The sequence below is a fragment of the Eptatretus burgeri genome, chromosome 8, assembly GCF_056783735.1.
Source record: "Eptatretus burgeri isolate ZD-2024b chromosome 8, Ebu_testis_v1, whole genome shotgun sequence".
NCBI lineage: Eukaryota > Metazoa > Chordata > Myxini > Myxiniformes > Myxinidae > Eptatretus > Eptatretus burgeri.
Genome location: NC_140968.1, coordinates 63,835,805 through 63,863,116, shown reverse-complemented (window position 1 = coordinate 63,863,116; position 27,312 = coordinate 63,835,805). Strand labels below are relative to the sequence as shown.

The window sequence follows — 27,312 nt, the reverse complement described above, 5'->3', positions numbered from 1 at the left end:
GTCTTCGGATTGTGGCCCCATGGGCTGGCCGCGAATCATCCTTACTTTTATCTCTGGGGGAATCCGGTTGGATTGACCAACTTCCTTGGGGCTGAAAGCTTACAGTGAGGATGCCTATGGCTACTGATGATGATGATGATGATGATGAAGATTGATTAACTATTTCAAGCTACATGAGCAGGCTTGGGCTCACAAACATCTTTCCCTTCATCCTCTTAACATCAGGCGACATACATTTTGCCATGTCTGCCGATGTGCGAGGTTGAACCTCAAAACAAAGCACTCGGTTCTGGAGTTTTGTTTAGAATTTTCATCATTTGCTTTTATTTATTCTTTACTTTTCACCATTTCTGGGTACTGGATTGCAGCACCGTTCATGGCATTTCTAAATTGAAACATCTTGGTCATGCACAAAAATGATGATTAAAAAAAAATAGATGTATGCACACAGCACCGCGACTACCTGAAACGGCCATATTATTAAGCGGGAAAATATTTGATGTTTAAGTTTTTGTGTGGACAAGTTCGCCTTCCGTCCCTTTCTGATTATATTGTTCCGGCCTAATCACGTTGTCAGTATAGTGTGTATGAAAGCACGAAGTAAAGCTAGCGTACCCCAGGGCATATGCCCTATGTGCTCCGATGCTAATCCGGTACTGGTAAAGTAAAAACGCACTTGATGATAATGTGACGACAAGTTTTCTTTCATTATTTTTTTTATGTACTTTTGTTTTCAGAATTCCTTGCTGCAGTTTCTGGAAAAAGCTTCAAAGTTGATGTTTACTGTACATGAAGATTTCAAGGGATACCACCCATACTATTTCAACACTCTCAAGGTAAGATCCATGGGAGAATCAAGGCAAGAAAATAGTCTTGCGTAGAACCAATAGTTGAACATTCAGGATGGATTACTTTGACACCCTTAACCCGCTTCGGTTTGATGTTAAGCCAATTTAATCGTGCAATTTGAGCATCGATTAAAAACAACTCTGCTTTTTTATATTCCTTGTAGTTGACATGACTGTGATTTCTGAAATTAAAATATTGAGCTGCTTTTAATCTGAGATTACTCCCTTTTTACCTCCACCACCAAAGATGGGCGGAGGTTATGATTTCACCCCTGTCTCTCTGCCTGTCTTTGCCTGTCTGTGAACAGGAGATCTCAAAAAGTTGTAGATGGATTCAGACGAAATTTGATGGAGAGGTTGGTTGTGTAACAAAGACGAAATGGTTAGATTTTGGTGAAGATTCGGATCCGGATCCGAGAATTTTTATAGGGATTCTTCACCATTGAGCGATGAGGTCAAAAACTATGTATTGCATAATATTTCAAAAAAGTTATGCACGAGTTGTGACAAAACTAGCTGGATGAGTTGGGTAGGTGACAAGAACAACCCAATTCTATTTTTGTTCAGGTCTGAATCCAGATCCGTCCCGTCAGTGGGATACAAAACGTAAACTGTCCAGCCTGGTGGAGGTATGTGCTCTTCCGAGTGCTGTTCTAGTTATTTATATTCTGGTCTTTAATTTTTGATTGGTATACACCTAAGCTCATGGAAGAGCAAAGTAACATGTGGTTGAGGCAACACTGCTGATGGGCAGTAGAACAACAGGAATATATAACAGGTGGATGAATGGATTGGAGAAGGAGGGATAAATGGAAGGAAGCGTCGCAATCTGTAAATAGATGCTGTTAAGTTGGTGTCACATCTTTACTCAAAGTCCATCCCATCTTCCTTCATGATCACTCTCTTGCAGAAGCACAATCTTTTGAACTCCTCCTTCTTACCATCAGACATATCCTGTTGAGAATGCTATTTCAAAGATTGTTTCAAATCTCAGGCAATGAGAGGGTCTCTGCCAGGCCAAGTCATTCTTTGGCATGCTTCAACTTTTTTGAGCTTACAAAGCATTTTTTTTGGGGGGGGGGGGAAACAAGTTCATTGGATTTCTGCTCTCCCTCTGGTCTTGGACTTCAGAAATACAAAGTTGCACTTTTGTGATGTGTCGAAGGCTAAAGCTTTGGCCATCGGTGGCATTAATAGAGAATCCGGTTTCATTCCTCGCTCACTTTAGACATGTTGTTTACCACCATGCCTGGTGTTGGCTTCATGGTTCAAATCAAATCCCTCCTCGGCTGTTGAATTAATACCAGGTGGGGTTGACTCTTCCTGTCATCCTTCTTAGGTGGGTAAAATGAGTGCCAGCATGCTGGTGTCCTGTGTCGGAGCGGCGACCCGTCCAGAATTGTGCCCAATAGCCAAGGCGACTGCTTAGGCAGCACCAATGCTTTGCACAGAGTGTGGTCCCAATGGATGGATGTTTACCACCCCCTCTATCCTGTAGCATTGCACATGTGCTGGCAGTAACTATAAATAAATATTTCGACGCTGTACCTTCATCTAGTTGGTCCTTTACCAGCACAGACGAGTTGGTATCCACTCTATCCTGTGCCATGTTATTGTTGTTTTTGTTTTTTTTCACCCATTATCCCCTTGATAATTTGCTTTTCCCTTGCCTGAGGAGGTAACAAGTTATTCCACTGGCCCTACCTTGTCAAGTTTCATTAAAGCTAAACTTTCCACTCACCTTCACTGCACTTGCATCGAGTATGGGATCAATTTATCGGACTGGTACATTGCAGACAGGATTTCTCCTCGACGAGTGTGCCGTCGCTCGAATGGATGGCAAGCTGTGGACTGTCTACTAGCATTACCTTGTAGGTGGTAAAGATTCCACGAGTGTTGGACTAAAAGCAGGCGAGTTATCGCAGGCACCCTGTGTTTTGCTGGTTGAGGCAGGAATTTGAAATTTGGCTATGGTGCTGGCGATAGCTCGCCTTCTCTCCGCAAAGGACACTGTGGTATCTTTAATGTCTACCAAGGAATGCTGGCAGATGGCAATTCCCGTTTAATGTGCATCTGAGGGGACGGCACACACATCGATTAATCACCCAGACTGTGAAACAACAGAATGACAGTTTATAGCTCGGTTGGGATTCAAACCCAGGTTAAACAGCCTTGAGGCAGGTAATATGGCAATATGCAGCCGCTCATGATGACTCGCCTTCACGTATTTTGTCTTCCTCTTCTGCTTTGAGAATCGCCTTGTTTACTTTCCGTGAATCTCACTCGTCGTTTATTGCCTCGGCCAACGACGGTGGACGTAGGTTATGTTTTCACCTTTGTTCGTCTGTCTGTTTGTGTCTTTGAGCATGATGTATCAAAAAGTTATTGACTGATTAGGATGAAACTTGGTCGACAGGTTGAGTGTGTGATAAGAACGAACGGTTTCGATTTTGGTGAAAATCTGGATCTGGACACGAGAATTTTTTTTTTTTTTAATTTTACAAGTGGTTCTTCACCATTGAGAGATTGGGCCAAAAATGATATCTCAAAATGCTGCGGACAGACTCTGATGAAACCTGGTTGACAGGTTGGGTGTGTGACGAGAACCAGCCGATGAGATTTTGGTTTCAGAATGGACGCAGATCCCGGCCTATTGGTGGGATACAAAACGTAAACTGTTCAGCATGGCAGACGTATGCACTCTACCGAGGACCGTTCGAGTTTTTCAGTGCATCAGCTCAGCATGTTGTAAGCTCGTCACATGATCATTTTTTGCTTTCCCTTAACCTATTCATCTCTACAATCTCACATTTACCTGTTGTGTGTCGTTGTTAGCATATTAACATTCCATCCTGGGTCCTCTCCAACTTTGCTTTCATCTTGTCTATACATCAACAAAAAGGTGTCGCTTCACCCAATGGCCTGACTCGAGTTCGTTTTGAAACCTGTATCCATATACAAACGTTAATTTTGTCTCGTCTTGATATTTAAATAATTGCTGTAAATTGATTTTAAAATTCACCTTGTCATTTCAGTGTCTACAAGATCCTTTTGAGAAGCTGTTGGACCAGGTGTCCCAAGACAAAAATGCCGAAAAGCAGAAAACGCAGGACATGGAGAAGGATGATGCGTAATGTGTTCCTAAATGCACATTTTTTCAGTGTATTCCTCAATAAGTTTGTAATTATCGAAGAGGAGTGATGACAAATGCTCTTGCATTTTACAACTTGTCTTTTCTTTCTAGACTCATTTCGTTGGAGGTTGAAAATCAAAGTGAAGTGACAGGTGAGATCAAAACGTGCTTAAATGTGATTACTGGACAAATACAAATGGATGTTGAAAAATTGACTGAAACCAAAATCGGATTATCGTCTCGTGTTGAAAACTACTATTTCAAATGATCCCCCCCCCCCCCAATTTATATGAGAAGCAGTGAGCTGGAGTTTTGATTTGACATGATCTTCCCAGTGGGTTTCTTAAAGGTCTCCAGGGTGGGGAATTTATATCTGACACATTTGCGATCTTTCCATCTGGAAGCAGTCTTGGCATAACTAATTATTGTTTTCTTTATTTTACAGATAATAATTGAAAGTTTTGAATGATTGAGCACTTTAAATGCAATGAGCACGCCAATTTCACAAACAAGGTCATCATGACCGATGAGGCACACTTTGATTTGGCAGAGTTAACTTCACCAGATTTATTCCGATGGGGATTTCTGACGGGCGAAGTTTATAAGGAACATCCAACATCGATCGATGAATTGAAGGCAAACATCGCTGCAACCATCCGCTCTATTGATCAAGAGACATTGCTTGCGGTAATGAACAACATGATGATCCGCTGTCGTGAATGCACAAATTCGAAAGGGACCCATTTGTCTGATGTAATTTTTAAGAAATAAAGAATCAAAATTGTTTTTAAAAACTTGAAGTATGTGCCTATGTTGTATAGAAAATTTATTTTATTTGGTTTAGAAACAAAAACGTTATAAGGATTATAAAACCGTCAGATATAAATGCCCCACCCTGTATAAGAAACGTGTTTATCCTTGGTAGTGTGAACTCTCTGTCGGTCGTGATGTTGCGCTTGATTCTGTATTTGGGTAAAATGAATGCAGTCCTTGTCTAGTACGTGGCTGCATTTTACATGCTCGTAGGGCATCTTGTATCACGTCCTCAATAAGGTTTAGGCCATTATTTAAACCGACATGTCAAAATCAAACACACTGGAGCGAAGTTATTATTCGTGCGTATGGCATCTTCGCTGCCGGGTAGCTATCATTTTGTTGGGGCGCGACTATGCCACTGATGCTGTGCCTCTATACCAGTACACTGGTACTCATTTTGCCAACCTCGGAAGGATGACAGGCTGAGTCAACCCCACCTAGTGTTAATTCAGCGGCAAATGGGTGTCGGACGCAGGGACCCTAACATCCCAAGCCAGCCACTCTAACGACTAAGCCAACACCAGGCGTTGTATGATAATGAAGTAATGGAAAGATCAGGTGCTGAAAACGTCAACACAACCAACAAGAGATGGTGTTGGACATACCTCTGGCATCTGTTGAGAATGAATTCCAAAACAACCCTGGAATTGGAGACCAAATCGAAAATGAAAGTGGAGGCGTGAAGACTAATCCTTAGACATATTATAATGGAGGAGGCCAGAACCATCGGAATCAACCCGGATGAGAGAGAGAGAACAGGGTCCAACACTGTACCAGATGGCGTCAGACGTTAAGCCAACACCAGGCTTGGAGTGAAATTGACGACACGCCATCACAAATCCCCACACTTCCCGCTTAAAACAAAGTTGAAAGATGGCAAAAAGTTCAATCAGAAATGACCCGATATCAAATTTTTGAGTTAAAATTCTCCCCCCTCCCCCCCCCCCGTTTTGCTCCCTGTGATCTTGTCTCCATCCCCCGGGAATGAACTGTGGGTCAAATCCAAAGAAATCGTTACTTATTTCATGCATTTCCTAATGTTGACTGCATAGACAGTACAAAGTTTAATTTAAAATGTACCCATAAATACATTTTCTGGTATTTGGCCTTTTGACCTGATGCGAGGAGGCATTGCACCGCCAAAAATGACACTGTTCTTGCGCTTTCTTGCCATGTGGTGATCATATTCATAGACAACCAAGTTTGTGAATTTTTGCCCAATCGTTTAGAAGATAGTGGGACAAATGGACAGACAGACAGACAACAATGTCCCCCCCCCTTCCCCCTTTCAGGATGTCACAGATTAATGGCATGAGCAAATGGATACATTACAAAAATGGCAAAATGAATCAAGAAAATCATCCTTGTACTACTTCCCTAACAGACTTTGTTCCCACAAACAGTTTGTAGGTTTCTCGACTCCAATTCCAAACCGGACGTCAGCCCAGCTGGGGGCTCATACTTTGGGTGCTGTCAATCTGCGGAGCCTCTACTCAAAAAATGACTAGATACAATTGTTTTATATTCGGTTCTTGTATGCAGTGACATCCGTGTATGGAGCACATCAAATGATTTTGGGATCAGAGCCAACAGTCATGGGACATGATTTTATTTCCCAATTTTAGCAATTGTAAATTTTATTACAGGACAGAATAGTACAGGGTTGTGCATGCTTTTCAGAACTATTATTACCTCCACCACCGAAGGTGAAGGAGGTTGTTTTTTCTCCCTTTTCTGTCTGTTTGTGTTTATTAATTGCCGGAATCCTTTGGATTTCGGCAATTATGTTGGTCGGTTGTGTGTGTCATTCTGTGTGTGTCTGTCTGTTTGTGTGTTTGTTTACCCTGTAGCAGCCACACCGTTTCAGCGATCATGACCAAACTGGGTACAGACGTCGGCCATGGTCCAACTTAGACACTTATCGTTTTTGGTGAATCTAGGTCAAAGGTCAAGGTCACCGAAAAACCGAAATTCTTATTTTCGCAATAACGTCCGCTAAAATGGTCGTATAGACTTCAAACCAAATCCAAAATGTGCATCTTCCAATTCTGCATCCAACCATATGTCTCATTGGGGTGTCACACCAACACCCTTCTTAGCGGTCGGGGGTCGAATGTCAGGGGTTCGGGTCAAAACTTTCAAATTGCGATTAAAAACGCCATTTCAAGTCCGATTGACTTCCAAGTTATGATCATGACCAAAGTAAGTGCTCTAACTAGGGTTGGGCATGCAACCATACTTTTTTTTTATGGCCAAATTTCACGCTGATCACGAATCCGTTGAAATTTTTGACCCAGGATGATGTCTTACTAAGATTCGCATCCGTTGAAATACATCCGTATATCACGAATCCGTTGAAATTTTTGACCTGGGATGATGTCTTGCTAAGACCTAGGTCAAAAATTTCAACGGATTTGTGATCAGCGTGAAAAATGGCCATAAAAACACTCATTTCAACGGGACAACAGAGAAAAAGTCTGTCTGCCCAACCCTACTATAACTCGTTAAACAGTAACACTATCGACTTGTACGAACCAAATTGATTTCCAGGTTTTTGTTTTTTTCAGAGATGGAGATATGACAAAGTTATTCCGGCAATTCCTTGCTCAACGAGCAATTTCATTTGTTTGTTAATTGCCGGAATCCTTTGGATTTCGACAATTATGTTGGTCGTTTGTTTGTGTGCAGGATATCTCAAAAAGTTGTGGCCGGATCCGGATGAAATTTTTGTGGACAGGTGGGGTGTGTGATCATGATGAATTTATTCGATTTTGGTGAAGATCCATGTCTGGATCTGGATATGATAATTATTTTATTTTTTAAAGTGATTCTTCACCACTGAAAAATGGGGCCAAAAACGTTAAGTAGCATGATATGTCCAAAATGTATTGGGGCCCAAAATGTTCTTGTGGATCAGGCATTACGTAGTGGAGGTATGTGCTCTACCGAGTGCCCTACTAGTTTATGTATATTCACTTTACCATCTCCACCAGCAACAAAATCCTTCCACACTTTATCTTCACTTTAGTTTCTGGACATTACAAAGGTAGCATTCCACATGTGCCAGCAGGAATTATATAATTTTTATTTATTTTTATGAATATACTGTGTAGTACATGCATACTATCCATTTCTAATTTGGCTGGCTGATTTTAATTCCTCAATACTGCAGACAACACATCAAATACGACTGATGCAAAAGTGATGCATAAAGACATTACGAGACACAACATTTATTGTGTTCATCGTGAGTGAATCAAAACTAGCAGGTAACTTTGTTTTGGCACAACAAACTACTTGCAAAACTCTTGGCATGCCATGTCACCCATCATTTTTTTGCGAAATGAAAAATGTTCATTCCATCACCAGTTTTTCAATAGTAAGATAGGAAATCCAATGTTTACTTTGCATCACCCATGAAGAGGAACATGAGCCAGAATGCTGAGTGAGTGTTTGAGGCTTGCAAAGTCGGCCAATGTATGAAGTGGTGGATTGGCATTGTGGGATGTATGTAATTGAAAAGCAAAGTTGCATGAATGATCAGGTTCAAATATAGCTATCATGTGATTGAGGATTGAGAGAGCACATGTGCCATTTGGAAGTCCAAATCGAAGAAGGCACGGTGAAACCATGCCCCAAGGTGGATGACTCTGCACAAACGGATTATGCCAAATGGAATAAGAAGCTAATTGGATATGGACATGCGACAGTATGCCTGATGTACAAAAATAGATATCTTTATCACTATATATTACGAAAACTCTCATGTATGCATGTATGTTCCCGAAATACAGCCAAAACGATACACGATAGTGCAAAATTTTTCTGCCAACCTTACTCACCATTCTCCTGCGGTGTGTCGTATCAAGTTTCGTTCAAATCAGTCAATGAAAAAAATTATTTAAAAAATCAATTCCCGATTCAGTCAAGTACTCTTCGGGAGAATTTGATCAATGCAAACAACCTCAGCGGTATAGTTTGCTGGAGCTATCTTTCTTTTTTTTTTTCTTTCTTTCTTGTTTTTTTGAAATTATTTTTTTATTAACCGCTGTCACAAAGGGACCCCAACGGGTTCACCGGTCGTCTAGTATCTAATAAATCCCAGATCAAATTGAAATATAGTTAAAATCGGGCAAAGAAAATTAAAGTGGTAATCTCAACTTTCCTCACCCTAACCTTATGCAAGTACAGTACTTCAATGTACAAATCTGACGACAGGCATATTATGTCAGGCATGTAAATGTCTTCCATGCGAGCATGTTTAGGGTTATGTAGTACTAGTCTCTGGAGAATGACACAAGGAATGAGGGAAGGAGAAGAACCAAACTGGATGGCAGTCGAGGTTATGCATGAAGTTGTGTTGGTGGCCAGGCAATGCCACTGCAGAAAGAAAAGACTTGAGGGATGAAAGACTTGTCACCGCATCTTGTTCTGCAGACAACCACGGAAGAACGGTGTCGTCCGGTGGTTGTAGTTTCACAACTGCTTGTGCCTGAAAGGCAGTGGGTCATGGGACAAAGGGAAGCAATCCACCAAACTGCACCACTCTCGATGGATGCACAATTCTGAAGAGACTCAGCTGTCAGTGGCTCACCATCATGGTTACTATGAAGTTTAGCCTCTCAAGTGACTCTTGTCACACTCTCATTGATCTCAAATGGTGCAATTCGATTTTCTGTAACTCTGCACATGATCAGCTTGGAATCTTTCCTCACTGGGGTCAGTCATGGTTCAGTTGGCCTGGGCTTCACAGGTCTCTGTCCATAGTTTGTCTTTGAGTCATTGCCTTAGCCGCCAACTCTGCAGCCCAAGATATTTGTGGATTCTGACGAGCGATGTTGAACACTTTCATTCTACATTTTATCTCAAGTACATGGGATAAAAGCTCTGATGTAGAATGCTGGTCTTCTCACCAAAGGGGTTTCCTCGTTACCTTGCTTTATTGAGCCAAATTAGCATGCTCACAACATCTTCTCCCAGCATGCATTGCATGTTAGTGGAGTTTTCCTGACATGCTGAAAACACTAATGAGTGGTAAATTGGTACTGGTTGGTTGCATTGGATGCATGATCGCTGTCAATTTCCTTTGGACACTCCTTTTTTTTTTCCCCCTTTTCTGTTTTTCAAAAGGCCATTGCACAAACCTGCAAGATCGTGAGTTAATTTTGTTCCCATTCCCTCTACATTGCATTTCCAACATCCGACATTGTTCTTTTCCCAAAACTTTGCCCACACCTGAAATATTCCCAACTTTTGATGCACTAGATTGCTGTCTCATTTAAATTAACAGGGTGTCAGACTTCATTCCACCAAACACAACAAATAGTTAGAGTTCACGGAGCACATTACCCCACGCAGTCTTGAGAAACAAGGACTTGAGTGGGGTCTACGAGCAGTAAATGGGATTGGACGTGATGACATAAAATGCTGTAATATTTTTGTTCAAGTTTAAACGGAAGGGTTTTGAAAGTGCTCGAAAGGTGGTCTGTGTTCTACAATATTCAAGTTGAAATAAAATGAAGAATTTAAAGGTCGTACAAAAATAGCAGTTAGGGTGGCTGGCTTGGCACCGAAGGGTCCTGAGTTTGAGCTCATGTTTAACATTAAATTAACACCAGGTGGGGTTGACTCAGGCAGTCATCCTTCCGAGGTCGGCGAAATGAGTACCAGTGTACTGCGGTAATAACCATTCGGGGTAACCTGCTTCGGAGTGGAGACCCGTCCAGGACTGCACTCCTTGCCAAAAAATCTGCCTCGGCAGCCCTATGCGTCTTTACGGCATGAAATGAATATTATTATTATTATTATTATTATTATTATTATTACTTGTACGTGGCCGTACGTGCAAAAAACAACAAAAAGAACCGCGTGCTAGAAACAACTACATGCCGTTCCTTCACTCTCGCGTGGCCGTACGTGCAAACCAAAAAAAAAAAAAAAAAATTCAAACAAATACACAGGCCGTTCCTTTGCTCTCGTAAATGACCACTGGATTGGGGCATTGTGTTTATCGATAAATGCACATAAGAAATTATTAGAATACAGTGTCATCACTATCCGGAAGTCCGTACGTTGTAACCCGTAATGGGGAACGCGGCTGAGGATATCTTCCCCAACGGCCACGCCTCTGCAGCAACATGTCCTGTGATTGGTAACTAAATGGCGCATCGGCCACGCTTACGCAGCACCGTGTCCTGTCATTGGTTGGTAAATAAATGGCCATAACTTGGGAACCACTTGTCCGATTAATATCAAACCTTGAAAAGGCACATACTCAGGTCCCCAGCAATATACCTGGCAAGTTTCAATTAGATCGCACCAGTGGTTGTCGAGAAACAGCGGACACACACACACACACACACACACACACACACACACACACACACACACACACACACACACACACACACACACACACACACCGCTGGAATTATAGATAGATTATTATTATTATTCTACCGCCGTTGATGCTGCGTCGTTTACACCACCTTATTTAAAATGTTCAGTTACTGCTAATTGGAAGGCTTTTGAAAGGGCTAAAAAGGTGATTTGTGTTGTACACTGTTCAAGTATATAATTCAATTGAAATCAAGTTGTTCCTGTTCATAAACTGATGTTTGTAGACAAAAGGACAGACAGACAGACAGAAGTGAACCAACTGCCTAACCCCGCTTATCGCTTCGTGTGCGTGGGGTGATCAGAGGCCATAAAAAGGGATGAAAACCATTTTAAGGCTATCGTACTCGTTTTCTACAGCATACAAAATATTGGGAAATTATCGAAGATGAAGTTTTGATAATGTTCAGAGTACTTTTGTTGTCATTGCCAATGTGTACATGTGCATTATTTTTCTTCTGACATCCAAGGACATGTCCAACGGAGGCAGTCTGGTTTCCTAAAACACTTTTTAAAAAATATCTTCTTCAAATGATAACCATAGCAGAAACCGAGGAGGTATTATGCAGTTCCCTAATCATCTTGTAAGGCGTTTGTCATTTGCTGGAGGATGAAACTGAACAACCTTCTGTCGCCCTCTCCTCGTCCGCAACTCCCAAAATTAATTTCAAATTTGTATTTGCTTTACTATCGGAAAACAAACAAACAGTGGAAATGTATGAATTGCATGAAGTCTGGCACATTTTACAACTTGTCTGTAATATGCTTGTGAACCTTGAACTGCAGATGAATGACTTGTTCTAAGTAATAAAAGCTGTGTGAGGGACAGTATCACCGTGTAGTAAAGTTGCATCCTGAGACGGCAAACCTAGCCATTGTCTGTGCGTATGGCTTGTCTCGCTTCATTGTGTAACAAGTCACTATCGTACTGTGCATGGGTGTTTCTTCAAGTTCAAGTTGAAAAATGTCCACCTGAAATGTGTTTTTCCTTTAAACAAATCTCGGGCCATTGAGGAGCAGAATGATGGAGGGCAGCAGGTTGACAATGTGACAAAAGATTAAAGTGGAGCATGGAGAAAAAGAATGCATTTGAGTAGTAGAAATTGGGGGGAGGGGTGGGTGGTATTTCGGCATGAGTAGGAGAGAAGGGGGGGTGGGGGGGGGTTGGTTTGTTCAAAGTCAGGGCTTATGGCACAGCTCGAGCAGAGAAAAGAACACAGTGATAACACACCAAGCGTGGGGTAGAGGGACACTGAGGAAGAATGGGTGAGGGAAATAATGAGAGCAAGTGGAGATGAAGGACACAGGGAATCCATCCATCCATCCATCCATCCATCCATTGGGACCGTACTCCGTGCAGAGCGTTGGTGCTGCTGAAGCAGTCTCCTTGGCCATTGGGCACAATCCTGGACGGGTCGCCACTCCGACACAGTACACCAGCAAGCTGGCACTCATTTTGCCGACCTCAGAAGGATGACAGGCTGAGTCTGTCAACACCAAAAATGGACCAAAGAATGAAAGGTGGTTTAAGGGAGTGGGGAAGAAAACGCATTACCTGGAAAGGAAAGGTGTGGGCATGGAGGGGTGAGTTAATGGGTGTAGAAAAGGTCATGAGTCAAGTGAGGGTTGGAATTGTCAAAGTTTTACCTGGTGTTTGTTTCTCTTAACATTTTCCTTTCCCGTGAGCACATTTTGCTTTGTATATATTGTATTACGAAATGCAAGAATGTTGTGAGTGAATCACTTTAAATGAAGGGTACTTCAGCAGTTAATTGTCGGTGTGTAGGAGGGATTCTATCTTGTTGTGATTGCATGACCCTCAAGGTGCTGTACTTGGAAAAGATGTCAGAAATAATAAATTTTTATTGTTTCTTGCAGAACAATTTGAGACAATGCGACAGTTGGAGCCAGACAGTGATGAAGCGATTCGTAAAGAACAAACTCTGCTTCAGAAAATATTAAACGAGCCATCTACCGGCGAGAGCAGCGATATGGGCTTTTCAGCACAATGGCAGGCAGCGTTTGGAGGAGGAGCTGAGGCATCGAGTGGATCTGTACCCATGCTGACTCAACAGTCTCTGTTGGGTTTTGATGACCTCATGGGAGAGGGTGAAATATCCCAAGTTCATAAGAGTACTATCCTCAGTTCTTTGATGGGTGGTGAAGAAAGCGACGGGGAGGTTCCCCAGAACATGCCTGCTTTGCATGGGTTCCTGCCATCACAGTTGCTGGAAACGAACCAGTTCCGTAAGTCTCCATACGCTTATGCTCCTTCTGATTTGTAACTTAAGTTGTCAGTTAACATTAAGTTACCACAACAATCCAATTGCCCCAAAAATTCCCTTCTGGCATCGTTTACTTTCTCTCCCTTCTCCCGACATCCCCTTGGCATAAAATACAAGCTTTTCAGTATCTCAACAGATTCAACCTTGACGACTACAATTTAATGTAACCATCTCTTCCCCGTAGTGTAGACAAATAAGAAAGATATTGAGACGAAGAAGACGAATCATTCACAATGTCTTTGGAGTGTAAAATTAATATTATTGTGTAAATATGAAATCTCTGATTCTCGGGCAATATTGTTGCGCACTTGTGATCGAATTTGCCTTTGAATGAACTGATGATTGAAATGATGCTTGCTTCATCATATGCCCGTTTATGTGGAGTGAACTAGTATATCCTGTGGGGAGCCATAGCTGAACAGGCATCTGCGCTCGCACGTGGTTTGCCATATTGAATCGGAAAAAGGGCCAATCATGCATGGAAACTGCAATTCAAACCTTGCTGAAAGGTTTTCACCATGTAATTGGGATAAAAAAAATAATAATTTTGGATTGCAGTGGTGTTGAAATTCTTGCCTGGTTATCAAATGATTGCATAGCTGTACTTTTGTAATGTAGGTAAAGATTAGAATGACAATCTTCGACGACGTCACCAGTCTGCCTCTGCCCACATTATTACATCATTATGCATACCTGTACCAAGTTTGATTTAAATCCCTGAACACGGATTTTAAATATTAAATAATTCTGGCTGCTAGACCATGCGTCCGATCAGGTTGAAATTTAAAACGTATATTCCACATGTCTACTAGATCATAACTGTGACGTTTCACATCGATTGATGAAGCGGTTCAAGAGATTTTTTTATTTTATTTTTTATTTAAAGAAATTCGTTCAAACCAATATGGCTGACGGTCCTTTCGGAGAGACATAGTGAGAGCGTTGGATTTGTCAGGATTGAAAGACATGTTCCATGTGTTGGACCAGCTTGTGATTTTATCCAAATCTTCAGAGAGCGAAGAGGCTGCTGCTTGCCGATCTGAGGGATGACAGATTGTATGGCAGAGGGTGAAGTCATCAGCAAGGAGATAAAGAGGATTTTCCAGAGTCGGAGAGATCATTGATGAAAACAAGAAAGAGCACTGGGCCCAGAACGCTTCCTTGAGGAATTACAGCCTGGACAGGAAGAGGGGATGAGCGAATTCCATTAAAGGCCACACGTTGATTGTGACAGCAGAGGAAGTCTGAGAGCCAAGAGTGGAGATTGCCTTGGATACCATAGGAAGAGAGTTTGGTGAGCAGGGTGGGGTGCCAGACCATATCGAAAGCGTGCGATGTGTCTAAGGAGATGGCTCTGATCTCGTGTCTGGCATTGGGACCTCCACCCATTGTTGAGAGAGCAGGAGCAGCAAGTCCAGGGTAGAGTGACCTGGTCTGAATCCAAATTGATGAGTAGAAATCAAGCCATTGGAGAAGAGGAAGGATTTGATGTCGAAAGCGATGATGGATTCCTTAACATTGCTCATGATTGGGAGAAGGCTGATTGGTCTGTTGTTGCAAGGATCTTGTTTTGCACCTTTTTTTTATGCAGGGCAGTAATGTTTTCTGATTTCCAAGCAGATGACAGATGACCTTGAGCAAATGAGAGGGTGAATAGAATAGAGAGAGGGTGAGCAAGAGCAACAGAGCAGGTTTTTAGGACACGTGGGCTGATGCCGTCAGGACCGGTTGCAGAATCGGAGTCAAGGTTTGACAGCAAGCTTTCCATGAGGCGAAAGAAAGTTGTTTCAGGACAACTGCCTCGCTACAAGCTTCAGTGTACCTTGGGCGGGAGGAAGGGTAGGCCAACTGCAGACGAGATGGGATAAATCTGTGCATGAGAGAAAGAGCAAATTTCTTTGAAATAATTCCCAGGATGAGTTGATGTCGGAGAAAGGAGACATCATTGATCTCGACTTTCTGCTTGAAGACCAGTCTAGAAGTTTTAATGGCTGCTTGAAGACCTTGCTGGTCTGCCTGAGTGTAATGCCAGACTCGACGTCGCCGAGGTGGTTCTCTGGTCACTGCCGCAGAGATGTTTACTTTGACAAGCATGTGGTCAGATGAACCGATTGGAGTGAAGGAAGAACAGATATTTTCAGGGAAATTGGTCAAAATTAGATTCAGAAGAGATGAAGTACCGTGGGTTGAGATCCTGGTCAGGAAGTTGACAGATTCTGTCAGTCCCAATGAGTCGCAGAAGTCTTTTGTTGAAGAGCCATGACAGGTGAGGGAGGTATGCACACCTAGCCAACTGGCATGATGGCAATTGAAGTCGCCACATATGAGGAAGAGAGAGAGTTGAGAGGATAGAAGTTGGTCCATGTTTTTGGCGAACGAGGTGTAAATGGAGTCACCACTGATTGGTGGACGGTACAACACACATAAACAAGGTGAGAGTTGAGGGGAAGCCATAGCCAGATGTATTCCTGGGGGTGTGGGGGAGTGAGGGCAGTGCATGGAGAGTGAGGAATAGTCTTTGATGAAGAGAGCAACTCCTCCACTAGGACGAGGCTCAGGTCTGTCATACCAGAGGAGGGAGTAACCAGGGAGAGATACAAAGGAGTCAGAGATGTCTTGAAGGGGGGAAGTTTCTGTTAAGCAGATTGTGTATGGTTTGTCAGTGGCAACCTGTATGGAAATATGTCGGGTTTGAGTGGAGGCCCTGGATTTTTTTTTAAGTCCACACAGTTAAGGACTATGGATGGGAGGAGGGTTTGGGTGTAAGGAGGGTAGGAAGATGGAGTAGTTGGTGGTGGGGGGGGGATAGGGAGAGATGTTGACAGTGTGTCGGATTACAGAAGAGCTTGGAGAGAGAGGGCCGAATGAGAAGAAAAGGCTTGGTGGTGATGGGATGCGGCACAGTGGGGAGTAATAAGAGAGGATACAGAGGGAAGATGAAGATTGGAGGAAGTGGATAGATGAGATGGAAGAGAGAGGGCATGGGAAGGAAGCAGCAATGTGGATGTGAGGGGGGGGCACTTTAAGCAGGGTGAGTGAGGGGTGATTGGAGGGAGAGTTGAGGGAGAAGGGTAAGGGGGGGAGTTAATGAGAAAGGTGATAGGGAAGCTTGGAGGGGGAAGAGTGTAAAAGGTTGCTTTGAGAGGGAGGGGAGATGATGAGAGCAGGCTCGGCCAAGGGGCAGGAGGGCGATGGGAGAGGTGTGGAGAGGGGAAGGATGAGACTTGGCAGTGGTCTGGGGAAGAAGGGAGCGGGCAGGGGAAGGTACAATATTTGAGCGGTTGGGAAGAAGGTGAGGTGTGAGAGGAAAGAAAGAGCACATTTGAAATGTTGAGTGTACTGAACGAGAGATTGAGATATCTGTGAGGTTGTAATGGAGCCCACAGATGTTAGAACACACACAGTTTGGGACAACAGAGGAGGAGCTGATACTCGAACAAAAGAGAGTGAAGAGGTGCTAAGAGCGGAGTTAGGATGAGGGTTAAGATGGGAGGAGTAAGGAGGGGGTATAACGGGTGAGGGGTTAGGAGGAGGTCGATTTTAGGAGGTGGGGTGTATTGGCACTGAAGTTGGGGGAAAAAAGGACGATTGATGGAACATGAACATACATCACAAACTGGGATTTAATTTTTTTTAAAGTCAAAGATGCAGAAGTGATTAAAGACATTACGTGAGGGATGCAATAAAGGAGAATTAAGAGAATGGAGAAAAGAAACGTTGTTACAGGGGGAATTTTTAGACACGGGATGAAGGAAAGGTCGAATTGAAAACAGTATTTTGAATAAGAAGAAGAAAAAGAAGTGCATCACGATAACAGTAAAGGGACCCAAATGTGTGAGAGGAAATTGAAACGTTTCAAGAGACCGTTTTTTATTTTGATAAAGATTAGGTAAGATGGGGAAAGGAAAGGTTGAAGAAAAACTGTTCGGGTGTATGGTGAATGTGGGTCAGCTGAAGGAGAACGAAGATGGTAGTTTGGCAGAAGAAGGATGAAGAAGATTCGGTCCAGGAAGTCACATGGTTACGTGGGGTACAAGGTGAGGAGGAAAATGTTTATTTTATTTTCGTTGTATTTTTTTTTAATATACATTTTAAGACTTGAAACAGATGGTGAGGGTGGAGGGAAAAGTGGAGAAAATAAGAACTTGTGGCAAAAAGGAGAAAATACAACAAACACGGTCGCGCACACAAACTGGTAGAAGGGTAGGCCTCAAGGAAACCCGACATGAAAAGACGACAAAAACTCAACAATTAGCACAAGTTTTAACAAAAGACTGAACTAGAAACACAGTAAACACAGAGATAACAAAATAACAGTGATAACGTGACAAAAAAAACGACCGGAAGACTTGTGTTTCACTTCGATCTTTAAAGCGGTTCTGGAGAAAAACTTTATTATTATTATTTTTTTTAAGGTTTAAATAACATGGCTGCTAACCCACATGACCGATGACTGACATCATAAAAAAAATTTCTGTTGACCAATTTATCCCGAGTTGAGCCTCACACATTTTCATACTGATCAAATGCAGCGTTCTACATGTCGAATTTTGACCTGGATACCACTTCACTGATGATGTCAAAAGTCAAAACATTCTTATTCCCCATTGCTGAGTCGTTGTCAGATGCCAAGTTTCAATTTTTTGCATCGTGCATTTTAGGACATACAGAGGTCCAAAGTTTTTTTCCTTTTTCCCCAACATGGCTGCCACCCCATGTCACGTATGACGTCATAATTATCATTACAAAAGTCTCCATGAGTAGTCGCATCTGTGGTGAAAATTTCATGTCAATCGGATAAGCGGTGGCAGAGAAACCAGAGAAAATTAGCATGGAAATGCATACATAAGTATGGACGGACAACCCAAAAACGTAATGCCACCGGCGTCTTCGTCACCGAGGCATAAACAAGGGGGGGTTCAGTTGTATGACCAAATAAATTGGATTGGTAGTGGGTAGGGTTTTGTTTGGTTTTTTTTTTTTTTCTTTGAGACTTCTTATAGTTGCACAGAAGAATGCGAGAGCAAAGTAATATCTTTTTTATTTATTTCATTTTTTTTGTCCATTCAATGATTGCAAAACCAGAAAACAACATGAGGCTCATAAAGTGGGCCAAATATCAGAAAAGGATTAGAAATGGTCAAGCAACGTGACATCAGGGCCATCTCTCGAGACATATCTTGAGCTTTTGATACATTCTGACACACCCTGCCTTCTATCCAAACTTTTTGCTTATGGCATCCAAAGCCAACTCCATAGATGGCTTCCTGAGTTCCTGTAATGTTGTAGCCAACATGTTGCTCTCGACGTAATCCTTTAATCTCCTTTCCCTGTTCAGGCTGGAGTTTCCAAAGGCAGTATTCTTGTCCCAGTCCTATTCCTGATCTTCATCAATGATCTCTTTGACTCTGGAAAATACTTATCAATTTGCTCATAACTCCACCCTTTCCTTCAGACAGGGAGGCTGCTGCCTCTTCCCTCTCTTCAGACATTGAAAAAAAAAATTACAAGATGGTCAAACACTTGGAAAAAGTCTTTCAATCCTGACATCTCTCTCACCCTCACCCTCACCCTCACCCTCTCTCACTTTTTCTTTCTCTCTTTCTCTCTCTCACTTTCTTAACAAGGAAGTTCAATCACTCAGACTCCCAGATCTCATCAGCCATGATCTTTTTTTGGGGGAAAACCACATTTCAAAGTTGCCCTACAAAGCCAGCCCTAACTGGGCATCCTCTGTCGTACAAAGTCCTTCCTTGGCACACCTGAACTCCTATCCACGGACAAGGCCTTAATCCGCAGCTTGATGGAGTACTGCTCTCCCCTCTGGGCTAGCTCCCCTGCCTCGCATCTTGCTCAGCTTGACTCCATGGAAACCAAGGCCTTCAGGATTATTGGATTACCCCTCATTCCTCCCCACACCGATTGTTTGTCCAAGTCTCACTGTATTTGGTCCTTTATCCCTGCTGGTGCTGTTTCACCCCCTCTCTCTGTTGTTCCTTTTGTTCTGTTGTGTCCTGATCCTTTGAGTGTTTTAGGCTCTTCCAGAGCCTTGATTTGTATATACAAAAAACCCCAAAACCATAATATCAGCTAAATGACTAGACATTTTTTTTTTTAAACAAAATTGCAAATATTAAAATCGAAAAAAACCTGGAACAGCATAATCATCCGTTCTGTCAATAATGACCGACTTGTCATCAACACCATGTTAAATTGTATGCTCTAAATTCCTATTGTCTTAATCTTTTTGCAGATATACGTTTTTATATTGATAAGTTGTGATTATGCACATGAACAATGAGGGATCTTTAGCCTCGTCCATTTTCGAAGGGATGGGAGAGGGTACCAATTGGTGTTTTTGCCACAGAGCGACTTGAATACAGCGTCCCAGGGCGGCCCGTCTTGATATTGCACCCCAATTGGCCTTAAGCGCAGTTCCCCAAAGTTGTCTTACCTAACCATGAGGTTTTCTTTTTAACCTTTGGTGTACATTATGTCCAATTAGAGAGTATTAATCCTGTTATACAATTTGTGTCATCTCTTCACACCGTGTCTATCCGTATGTGTGTGTGTTGTTGTCAAAGGTCATACTTTTCTTCTCTTATCCTTATCGAGGTTTGTTTGTATGTTACTGGTATTCTGCGACATCACATATAAATGTATTGATAATAATTAGAGATCTAACCTTTTACTATCGAGAGGCCGATTTTTTTTATTTTTTTATTTATTTATTTATTCAGGATTATACAACATATTGGGTGACTTATTAGCCACACATGTTCCCAAGGTACACAAAAAGCTAGTGTAATGGTGCAGTGTCGGTGAGTGAGTGATTATGCCCTCCCTTGACTGTAATCTATGTACCCTGGCAAGACTGAATTCCTCTTTTTCATTTGTATGCATCACAAGACTGACACAGCATCATTGGCTGAAGGTGAGGCTGTGCCACTGATGTGGTGCCGTCTGTAGCTCAGGGCAGTAATTTGGAATTTGGCCATAGTGCCAGCGATAGCTCGCCTACTCTTCACTAAGGACACCACAGGATCTTTAACGTCTACCAACCAATGCTGGCAGACAGGACGCCAGTTTAGTGTCCATCTGAGGGACAGCACACGCATTGATGAATCGCCCTGCTGTGAAACACCAGAATGACAGTTTATAGCTGGGTCGGGAGTCAAACCTTGGCTCCACAGCTTCGAGGTGAGGGTGTGTATCTCTAGGCCATCCTGTCAGCCCGTGGCTCTGCATTGTTAAATGCTCTGTCTCGTTTTGCTAATTGTGGCACTGGTGATAGAAAGCATTTCATAAAGAGTAAGACGCACATGCTCAGGACAGCATTGATTAGCAAGTTGTGCCAGAATGTCAGAACCACAACCTGGTGACATATTGCAAGGTTCAATTCAATCTTGTTTAAGGTAAAACAAAAAATTGGGTCAACTTCAGGGATTTTCAGGAAGGAAAAACTCTACATTTTTATTTTTTGGCTTTATGAACAAAACAAACCTTCAAAGAAAATGGTTGGAAAAACCTCTGGGCCACTAATAATAATAATAATAATAATAATAATAATAATAATTAGCGATATATTCAAAGTACACCACCCCATGCCAAATAAATAAATAACAATCCTCTAGTGCATGACATCACCGGGGCACCTTCCGCACCCAGCGATGCCACCTTGCAGCACATGGTCGGAATTGGGAGGGAGCAGTGTACAATAATTGATTGATTAATTGCAGAATAAAAAAAATAAAAAAATCGTAAAATAATTAATTTCTCAATCAATTGCTGGATAACATCCCAAAACCTTCATCGTTTCATCCAAATGTGTAATTTTTTGAAAAATAACCAATCGATGAATTGATAAATCAAAAATCCCCTTTATTGCCAAATCACTTGGTCACGGTCATGTCCAAATATCAGCTTCCCAGCTCAAAAGAGGCGTAAGATATTACCCAGATGAAAAATAAAATAAATAAGTAATTAATAAAATCGATAATTAATCAATTAATTTCATCCAAATTAATTTGGATTATTAATTGATTAATCAAAAAATAATGTTTTTGCCAAAGCACATCTTCACTTTTGTCCCCAAATTTTAGCTTCCTCGATGAAAGGATGGCTGAGACAAACAATCAAAGAAAACAAAGGAAAAACTGAGTAACCCCCTTCCTTTGGTGCCTGGCGATGACGTCATGCATCGCCTCGATATGGAATTGGGAAGGAGCGGTGTACCAAAAACACAATAGGGAGAACTGAACAGTAATGGAAATCCGTCAGCATGAAAGGCTAATAATCAATAGTTCTGTGAAAATGGGGTTTGAAGATATTGTGGGAACTGTGCCATTGGTGATGAATGTTCGTGTTAGTCTTGAAACCTTTTAATGCACATGTATATATATATATATATATATATATATATATATATATATATATATATATATATATATATATATATATATATATATATATATATATATATATATTGTTGCTGATTCGCGCCCGCCGGCGTGCTGACGGCCACATAACTCGAATCGCGGCACGTCGCCCACCGGACGGACAATCCAGTCTTGACCCTCTCGGACTAACGCCGGGAACCAGTCACGGGTGGACCTTTCGGTCTCACCGCGATCGAGCCAATCGCCCCCCGCGTGGGATAGGGTTGCTCGCCAAATTCGACCTACCTAAGTACCCACACGGAGGGTAGACCGGGCGATCGCACCTCGCCGCAGGTCGACTTCGGACACGGGCCACTTAAGCGACCCGTTCCGTACTATCGGGATAACCGAGCGGTGTTATTTGTCGGCCTCGACGGTTCGATTAATTATCGGGCGTCTTAGCCCACGACCAACCCTTTACGTGAAGCAAGATGGGGATTCAATGAAAGAAATGACGAAGCGAAGCGGGAAAACAGTTCAACAATAAGCACATTTATTTCGCGATGAACGGAAAGCACACATATACAATTACACCAAAAGCACATGTAAAAGAAGACAAAAAGCAAATGCAACAATGCAAATCTATCCGACTACTGGGCACTCGGCAACACTTATACAATTTTACTTCACAGACGGCGCCGACAACACATATTCCCAAAGCAAAAGAAAAGAGAACCACCCTCCAGGATGAGGGGGGAAGGCGGGCCTGGGGCCGAGACAGTGTCGGGCCTACCCGTCTGATGATGAGACGCGGAGCGGCGGTGGTGCCTCAACTCCGCGGGCCTCGCGGACAGTGTCTGGTAGGGGGTGGGAAGGGGGCCCCCTTTGTCGCACTATCTCAGCGCGGGGGGAAACAGGAGGGGGTTGCTGATGCTCGGGGAAAGGAGGATTTCACAAAATCTTGGGTCCCGCGACGAGCGTCTCCACCACGACCTCGGTCGCGCCGCCGGCCTCTCCCTCCGCAGTTCCCCGAATCCGACGCGAGCACCCCCTCAACCGCCTTCGCCGCCGCCGCCTCTCCACAGCTCCGTCCTCTTCACTCCGACTCCGCGAACTGCCAACTGCGAACTGCCAACTCGAACTGCCAACTCGAACTCTTCATCTCCTCCTCTTCCAACTGAACTCTTACTCAACTTGTCTGACGAACGCAGTCGTTTTTATAAGCCCCGTGGCTTCGCTCTTTCATCTTTGACCCTCTGCCTCCGACCTTTCACCTCTCTAACTGGCTCCCCATTGGCCCGAGGAAAAGTGGGCGTGAATGCTTTTTGATCCAATAGCGACCGCCCTCCAACGCCCTGGAGGCGGGGCCAAACTGCCCCTCGCTCACCGATTGGACGGAACAAAAGTGGGCGTGAGTCGTTTTTGATCCGTTTTTCTGCGGAAAGTCCGTGATGTTTTTGAACACGCTGCTCGGTGCGCGCCCCGCACGAGTCCAGCATCGGTGCCCACGAGTGGCGCGAGATGACGGTGATGCGATGGTGGCGAGTTGTGACGGTAAAGGTCGTGGCGGTTGTGGTGAAGCGGCGTTGTGGTTGGTGGTTGTTGTTGTGAAGCGGCGTTGTGGTTGGTGGTTGTTGTGATGGCTGTTGAGACGTGGTTGGTGGTGGTAATAATGGCGGCTGGTCCAAGATAAAGATAGTAAAAGAAAAACGGCTATCCTGAAGAGTCGCAGCCCGCATGAATGACATTTATTCCCTCTAGACAACGGGTTTGGGCCTAACTACACATGTACTTAGAGATATCTCACCTAAGGGACCTGAATGGTGGTTTGCGAATTTGGTCAACCACAACAATATATATATATATATATATATATATATATATATATATATATATATATATATATATATATATATATATATATATATATATATATATATATATATATATATATATATATATATTACCTTTTCAGTAATGTCATCCATGACAGAGAAAATCTCACGTTTATTTATTATTTGGAGTGCAGGGGTGGCAGGGATACACTCGGCCCATGTCACACCTTGTAACCCAGTATTTTCTGGAGCAAAGTATTGATCGGAAAGTTCTGCCTTAACTGTGGCATCACCAGGTTTTTATATTGGGACTGCTTTTTTTGCTTTGCACGCCAGTTTTGACCCAAACGGGTGGTGCAAGTGGTTTGGCAGCACTTGCAAAATAAATTTTCCCAAACTGATCTTGTGTTTACGCGATGTACTGCATGCCTGGTGTTGGCTTGGGATCCTAGGATCGTGAGTTCAAATCCCACTCGGCTGTTGAATTAATACCAGGTGGGGTTAACTCAACCTGTCGTCCTTCTGAGGTCAGCAAAATGAGTCCCAGCATGCTGGTATACCGAGTCGGAGTGGCAACCCGCCCAGGAGTGTGCCCAATAGCCAAGGAGACTGCTTCGGCAGCACCAACGCTCTGCACAGGGTATGGTCCCAATGGATGGATGCATGGATTTACTATTGCATTCTGCAATCCAAGAATCTTTGAACTGGGATACGTATTTGATTCATTTATGCAGTGGACAAATAACAGAGCACTTTGTTTATGGGGTTTGATTGGAAGTGTTTTCCAGTTTATTTGCGAGTGCTTGCGGTTTTCCCTGCTGTGTGTAAACTTCTTCAAAAGCTAAGAATTCTTGACCGGACCTGTCCTGGCGAACTTTTTTTTCTGTCAAGCTACTCCTCCCTCTTCCTGCGCTGTGTTAATCATATCATGAATTAATTGAAATGTCTAATTGACTACACTAATTTTGTCCTGTTGTATTGATTTCATGTTTGTTTTTCTTTGCCTTGGATAGACCGAGTGCTCGTAAATCTTACGACAAGCGCACGATCTCTCTTGTCTTCCTCTATACACGTTTGTCATGTGTTATACTTCTCCCTTTTTCAACTCAAATCTCAAAAGTGGGGAGGGGATTTTCAATATGGAATAGAGAAAAAAGGCCCTACAAGTTCCATGAACACTATTTTGCCTTGTTACTCCTTGTTTTGTAAATCCCTCACCTCTCTTACTTGCAGAAAAAAATTGCTTGTTCTATTCAAAACATCTGTATGGAGTACTTTCCCTTGCTGTGATCCTTCTGCACTACTTGTGTACCATCACACAATTTGTACCATCAACCAAACAATGTCGACTCCACATAACTCAAACATGGATCAAACCATAACCATCTATCCCAACTCGGTTCCTTATCCGCAGCAATTTCAAATGTCACCGTGCCAGCTCTGCAACAACCAGCCATGGTATTGCAGCTAAGGTATTCCACTGATCTGGGTATCAGCTCTGCAATAGCACATCCTCCCTTCTGGACCAGGAAATGACAAACTTTCCATCTAACCTCTCATGTCCCCCTCTTTTGCTCCTTTGATCATGTTCTTGTCAAAACCCACATCTCTCTGGCTATTGTGAAATTCGGAGCAACCCCAATGCTGCAAAGTCTAGCTGTTCGCACTTTCCAACTGGCAGAGACTGCAGTCTGTCCTGTCACCAAAAGGAATGGGCTACATCTCCGCAAAATGTGATACTTATTCCACCTGGAAATGCTTTCTCAAAAAGGCCAATTGTTCTCTTGCACAGGTTTATCCCATCCCATTTGTGATGCTCCTAGCCATCCTCTTGATCCTAGTACATTGAAACATGTCTCTTTCCCAACCGGTATCTTTCTCAATATACATGGTGGTGACTTGTAAAGCCCATCTATGCCATATGCTCCCACTTTATCCCCTCCTTCAACACATATTCAGCTCGAGATAAGGCAGAATGTCTCACCTTTGGTCTTTGCCTCAAAATATTTTTGGACCACACGTGTTCCACTCTGTCATCTTACCCTCTCCTATCCACTGTCTATTAGACTTTGTCCTCCATTGAGAAGAGTTTTGCCCAACCTTGACCTTGCATTTCCCACAGGATGAGATGGCATTAGTGCCGGTGCCATCAAATTCTACTCTTCTGCTCTTCAAATTCTACTGTACTATTGTTTATCTCTGTCTACACTCTTCAGCTTGTCTTTCTCCTTTCGATACTTCCGATCTGCCTGGATGTCAGCAAATGCCAATTCTCCGGTTAAACTTCCAAAATGGAGGTTTATCACAAAATCAAGAAATTTCAAAGGAGGTTGCCTTGGTGATTGTGTTAATGGGTATAAAAAAGATCATGGTTTTAGAGGGAGCAAAGCACCGAGAGGGCAGAGGGTGCAAGACCAGAAAGAATGCGGAAGAAGACACGACAAACTGCCGACCAGTGATAGACCTGTAGACTCTGCTTCATCACAGGAGATTCCAATGATCTTTCAGGTCTTGCTTTTCATGGAGTCGAGCTGAGCAAGATGTGAGGCAGGGGTGTTCGCCCAGAGGGGAGAACAGTATTCCATTAAGCTGCAGATGAAGGCCTTGTATATGGATAGGAGTTCATGTGTGCCAAGGAAGAACTTTGCATGATGGAGGATGCCCAGTTGGTGACTGGCTCTGGAGGTCAACTTTAGAATGTGGTTTTCCCCAAGAAAGATCATGGCTGAGAGTGAGACCCAAGAGTCTGAGTGACTCAACTTATTTGGAAAGGTTGCAAATTGGATGGGAGGGTTTGCCTTGTGATCCTTTCGGAGGGGCTGAGTTTGTGGGATTTCTCAGGATTGAAAGACGTATTTCAAGTGTTTGATCAACTTGTGATTTTGTCAAGGTCTGAAGAGAGGGAAAAGGCTGTTGCTTGTCCACCTGAAGGATGAGAAATATCATAACAGAGAGGGGGTCATCAGCACAGAGAAAAAGAAAATTTTCCAGGGAGATAGTTGATGAAGATTAGGAATAGGATGGGACCAAGAGCACTGCCTTAAGGTACTCGAGCCTTGATGGAGTGAAGATGAAAGGGTTCTGTTGCAAGCTACATGTTGGCTACGATAATAGAGCAAGTCAGAAACCTAAGAGTGAAGTTGGCTTTTGATGCTGTAGGCAGAGTTTTGGAGAGCAAGGTGAGATGCTAGACTGTATTGAAAGCTCAAGATATGTCCAGAGAGACTGTCCTGGTCTCGTATCTGACATTGAGGGGCTCCATCCATTGTTGGGAGAGTAGCAGAAGCATGTCCAAGGTAGAATGACCAGGTCTGAAACCAAATTGTTGATCTGAGGTTAGGGTGTTGGAGTAAAGGAATGATTTTATTTCAACTGTGATGATGCATTCCATGACCTTGCTGATGTTTGGATGCAAGCTAATAGATCTGTAGTTAAGGAGATCAGTTTTCATCCCTTTTATATGTTGGCTGACTTCCAAGCAGATCCAGTTGCAAAATCGGAGTCAAGCGTTGCTAGAAACTTCTCCACCTTCTGCAGTAAAAAAAAGACAAACAGTCCAGGAGCTGTTGGGTGCAACTGGGTAGGGTGGGTACAGAGAGCGTGTTTGGAGACAATATTTGG

At 42.9% G+C, this 27,312-nt stretch overlaps 1 protein-coding gene across 5 annotated transcripts in view; it reads left to right on the top strand.

Moving 5' to 3' along the window:
* LOC147021882 (islet cell autoantigen 1-like) overlaps window positions 1–27,312 on the top strand; it is an 81,657-nt gene that overhangs the window by 37,350 nt on the left and 16,995 nt on the right. For all 5 annotated transcript variants that reach the window (XM_085892300.1, XM_085892304.1, XM_085892301.1 and 2 more), the window contains 4 exons: window positions 738–836; window positions 3,884–3,978; window positions 4,093–4,133; window positions 13,072–13,440. In XM_085892300.1, the coding sequence (XP_085748426.1) occupies window positions 738–836; window positions 3,884–3,978; window positions 4,093–4,133; window positions 13,072–13,440 (604 nt within the window). The remainder of the gene's footprint in view (window positions 1–737; window positions 837–3,883; window positions 3,979–4,092; window positions 4,134–13,071; window positions 13,441–27,312) is intronic.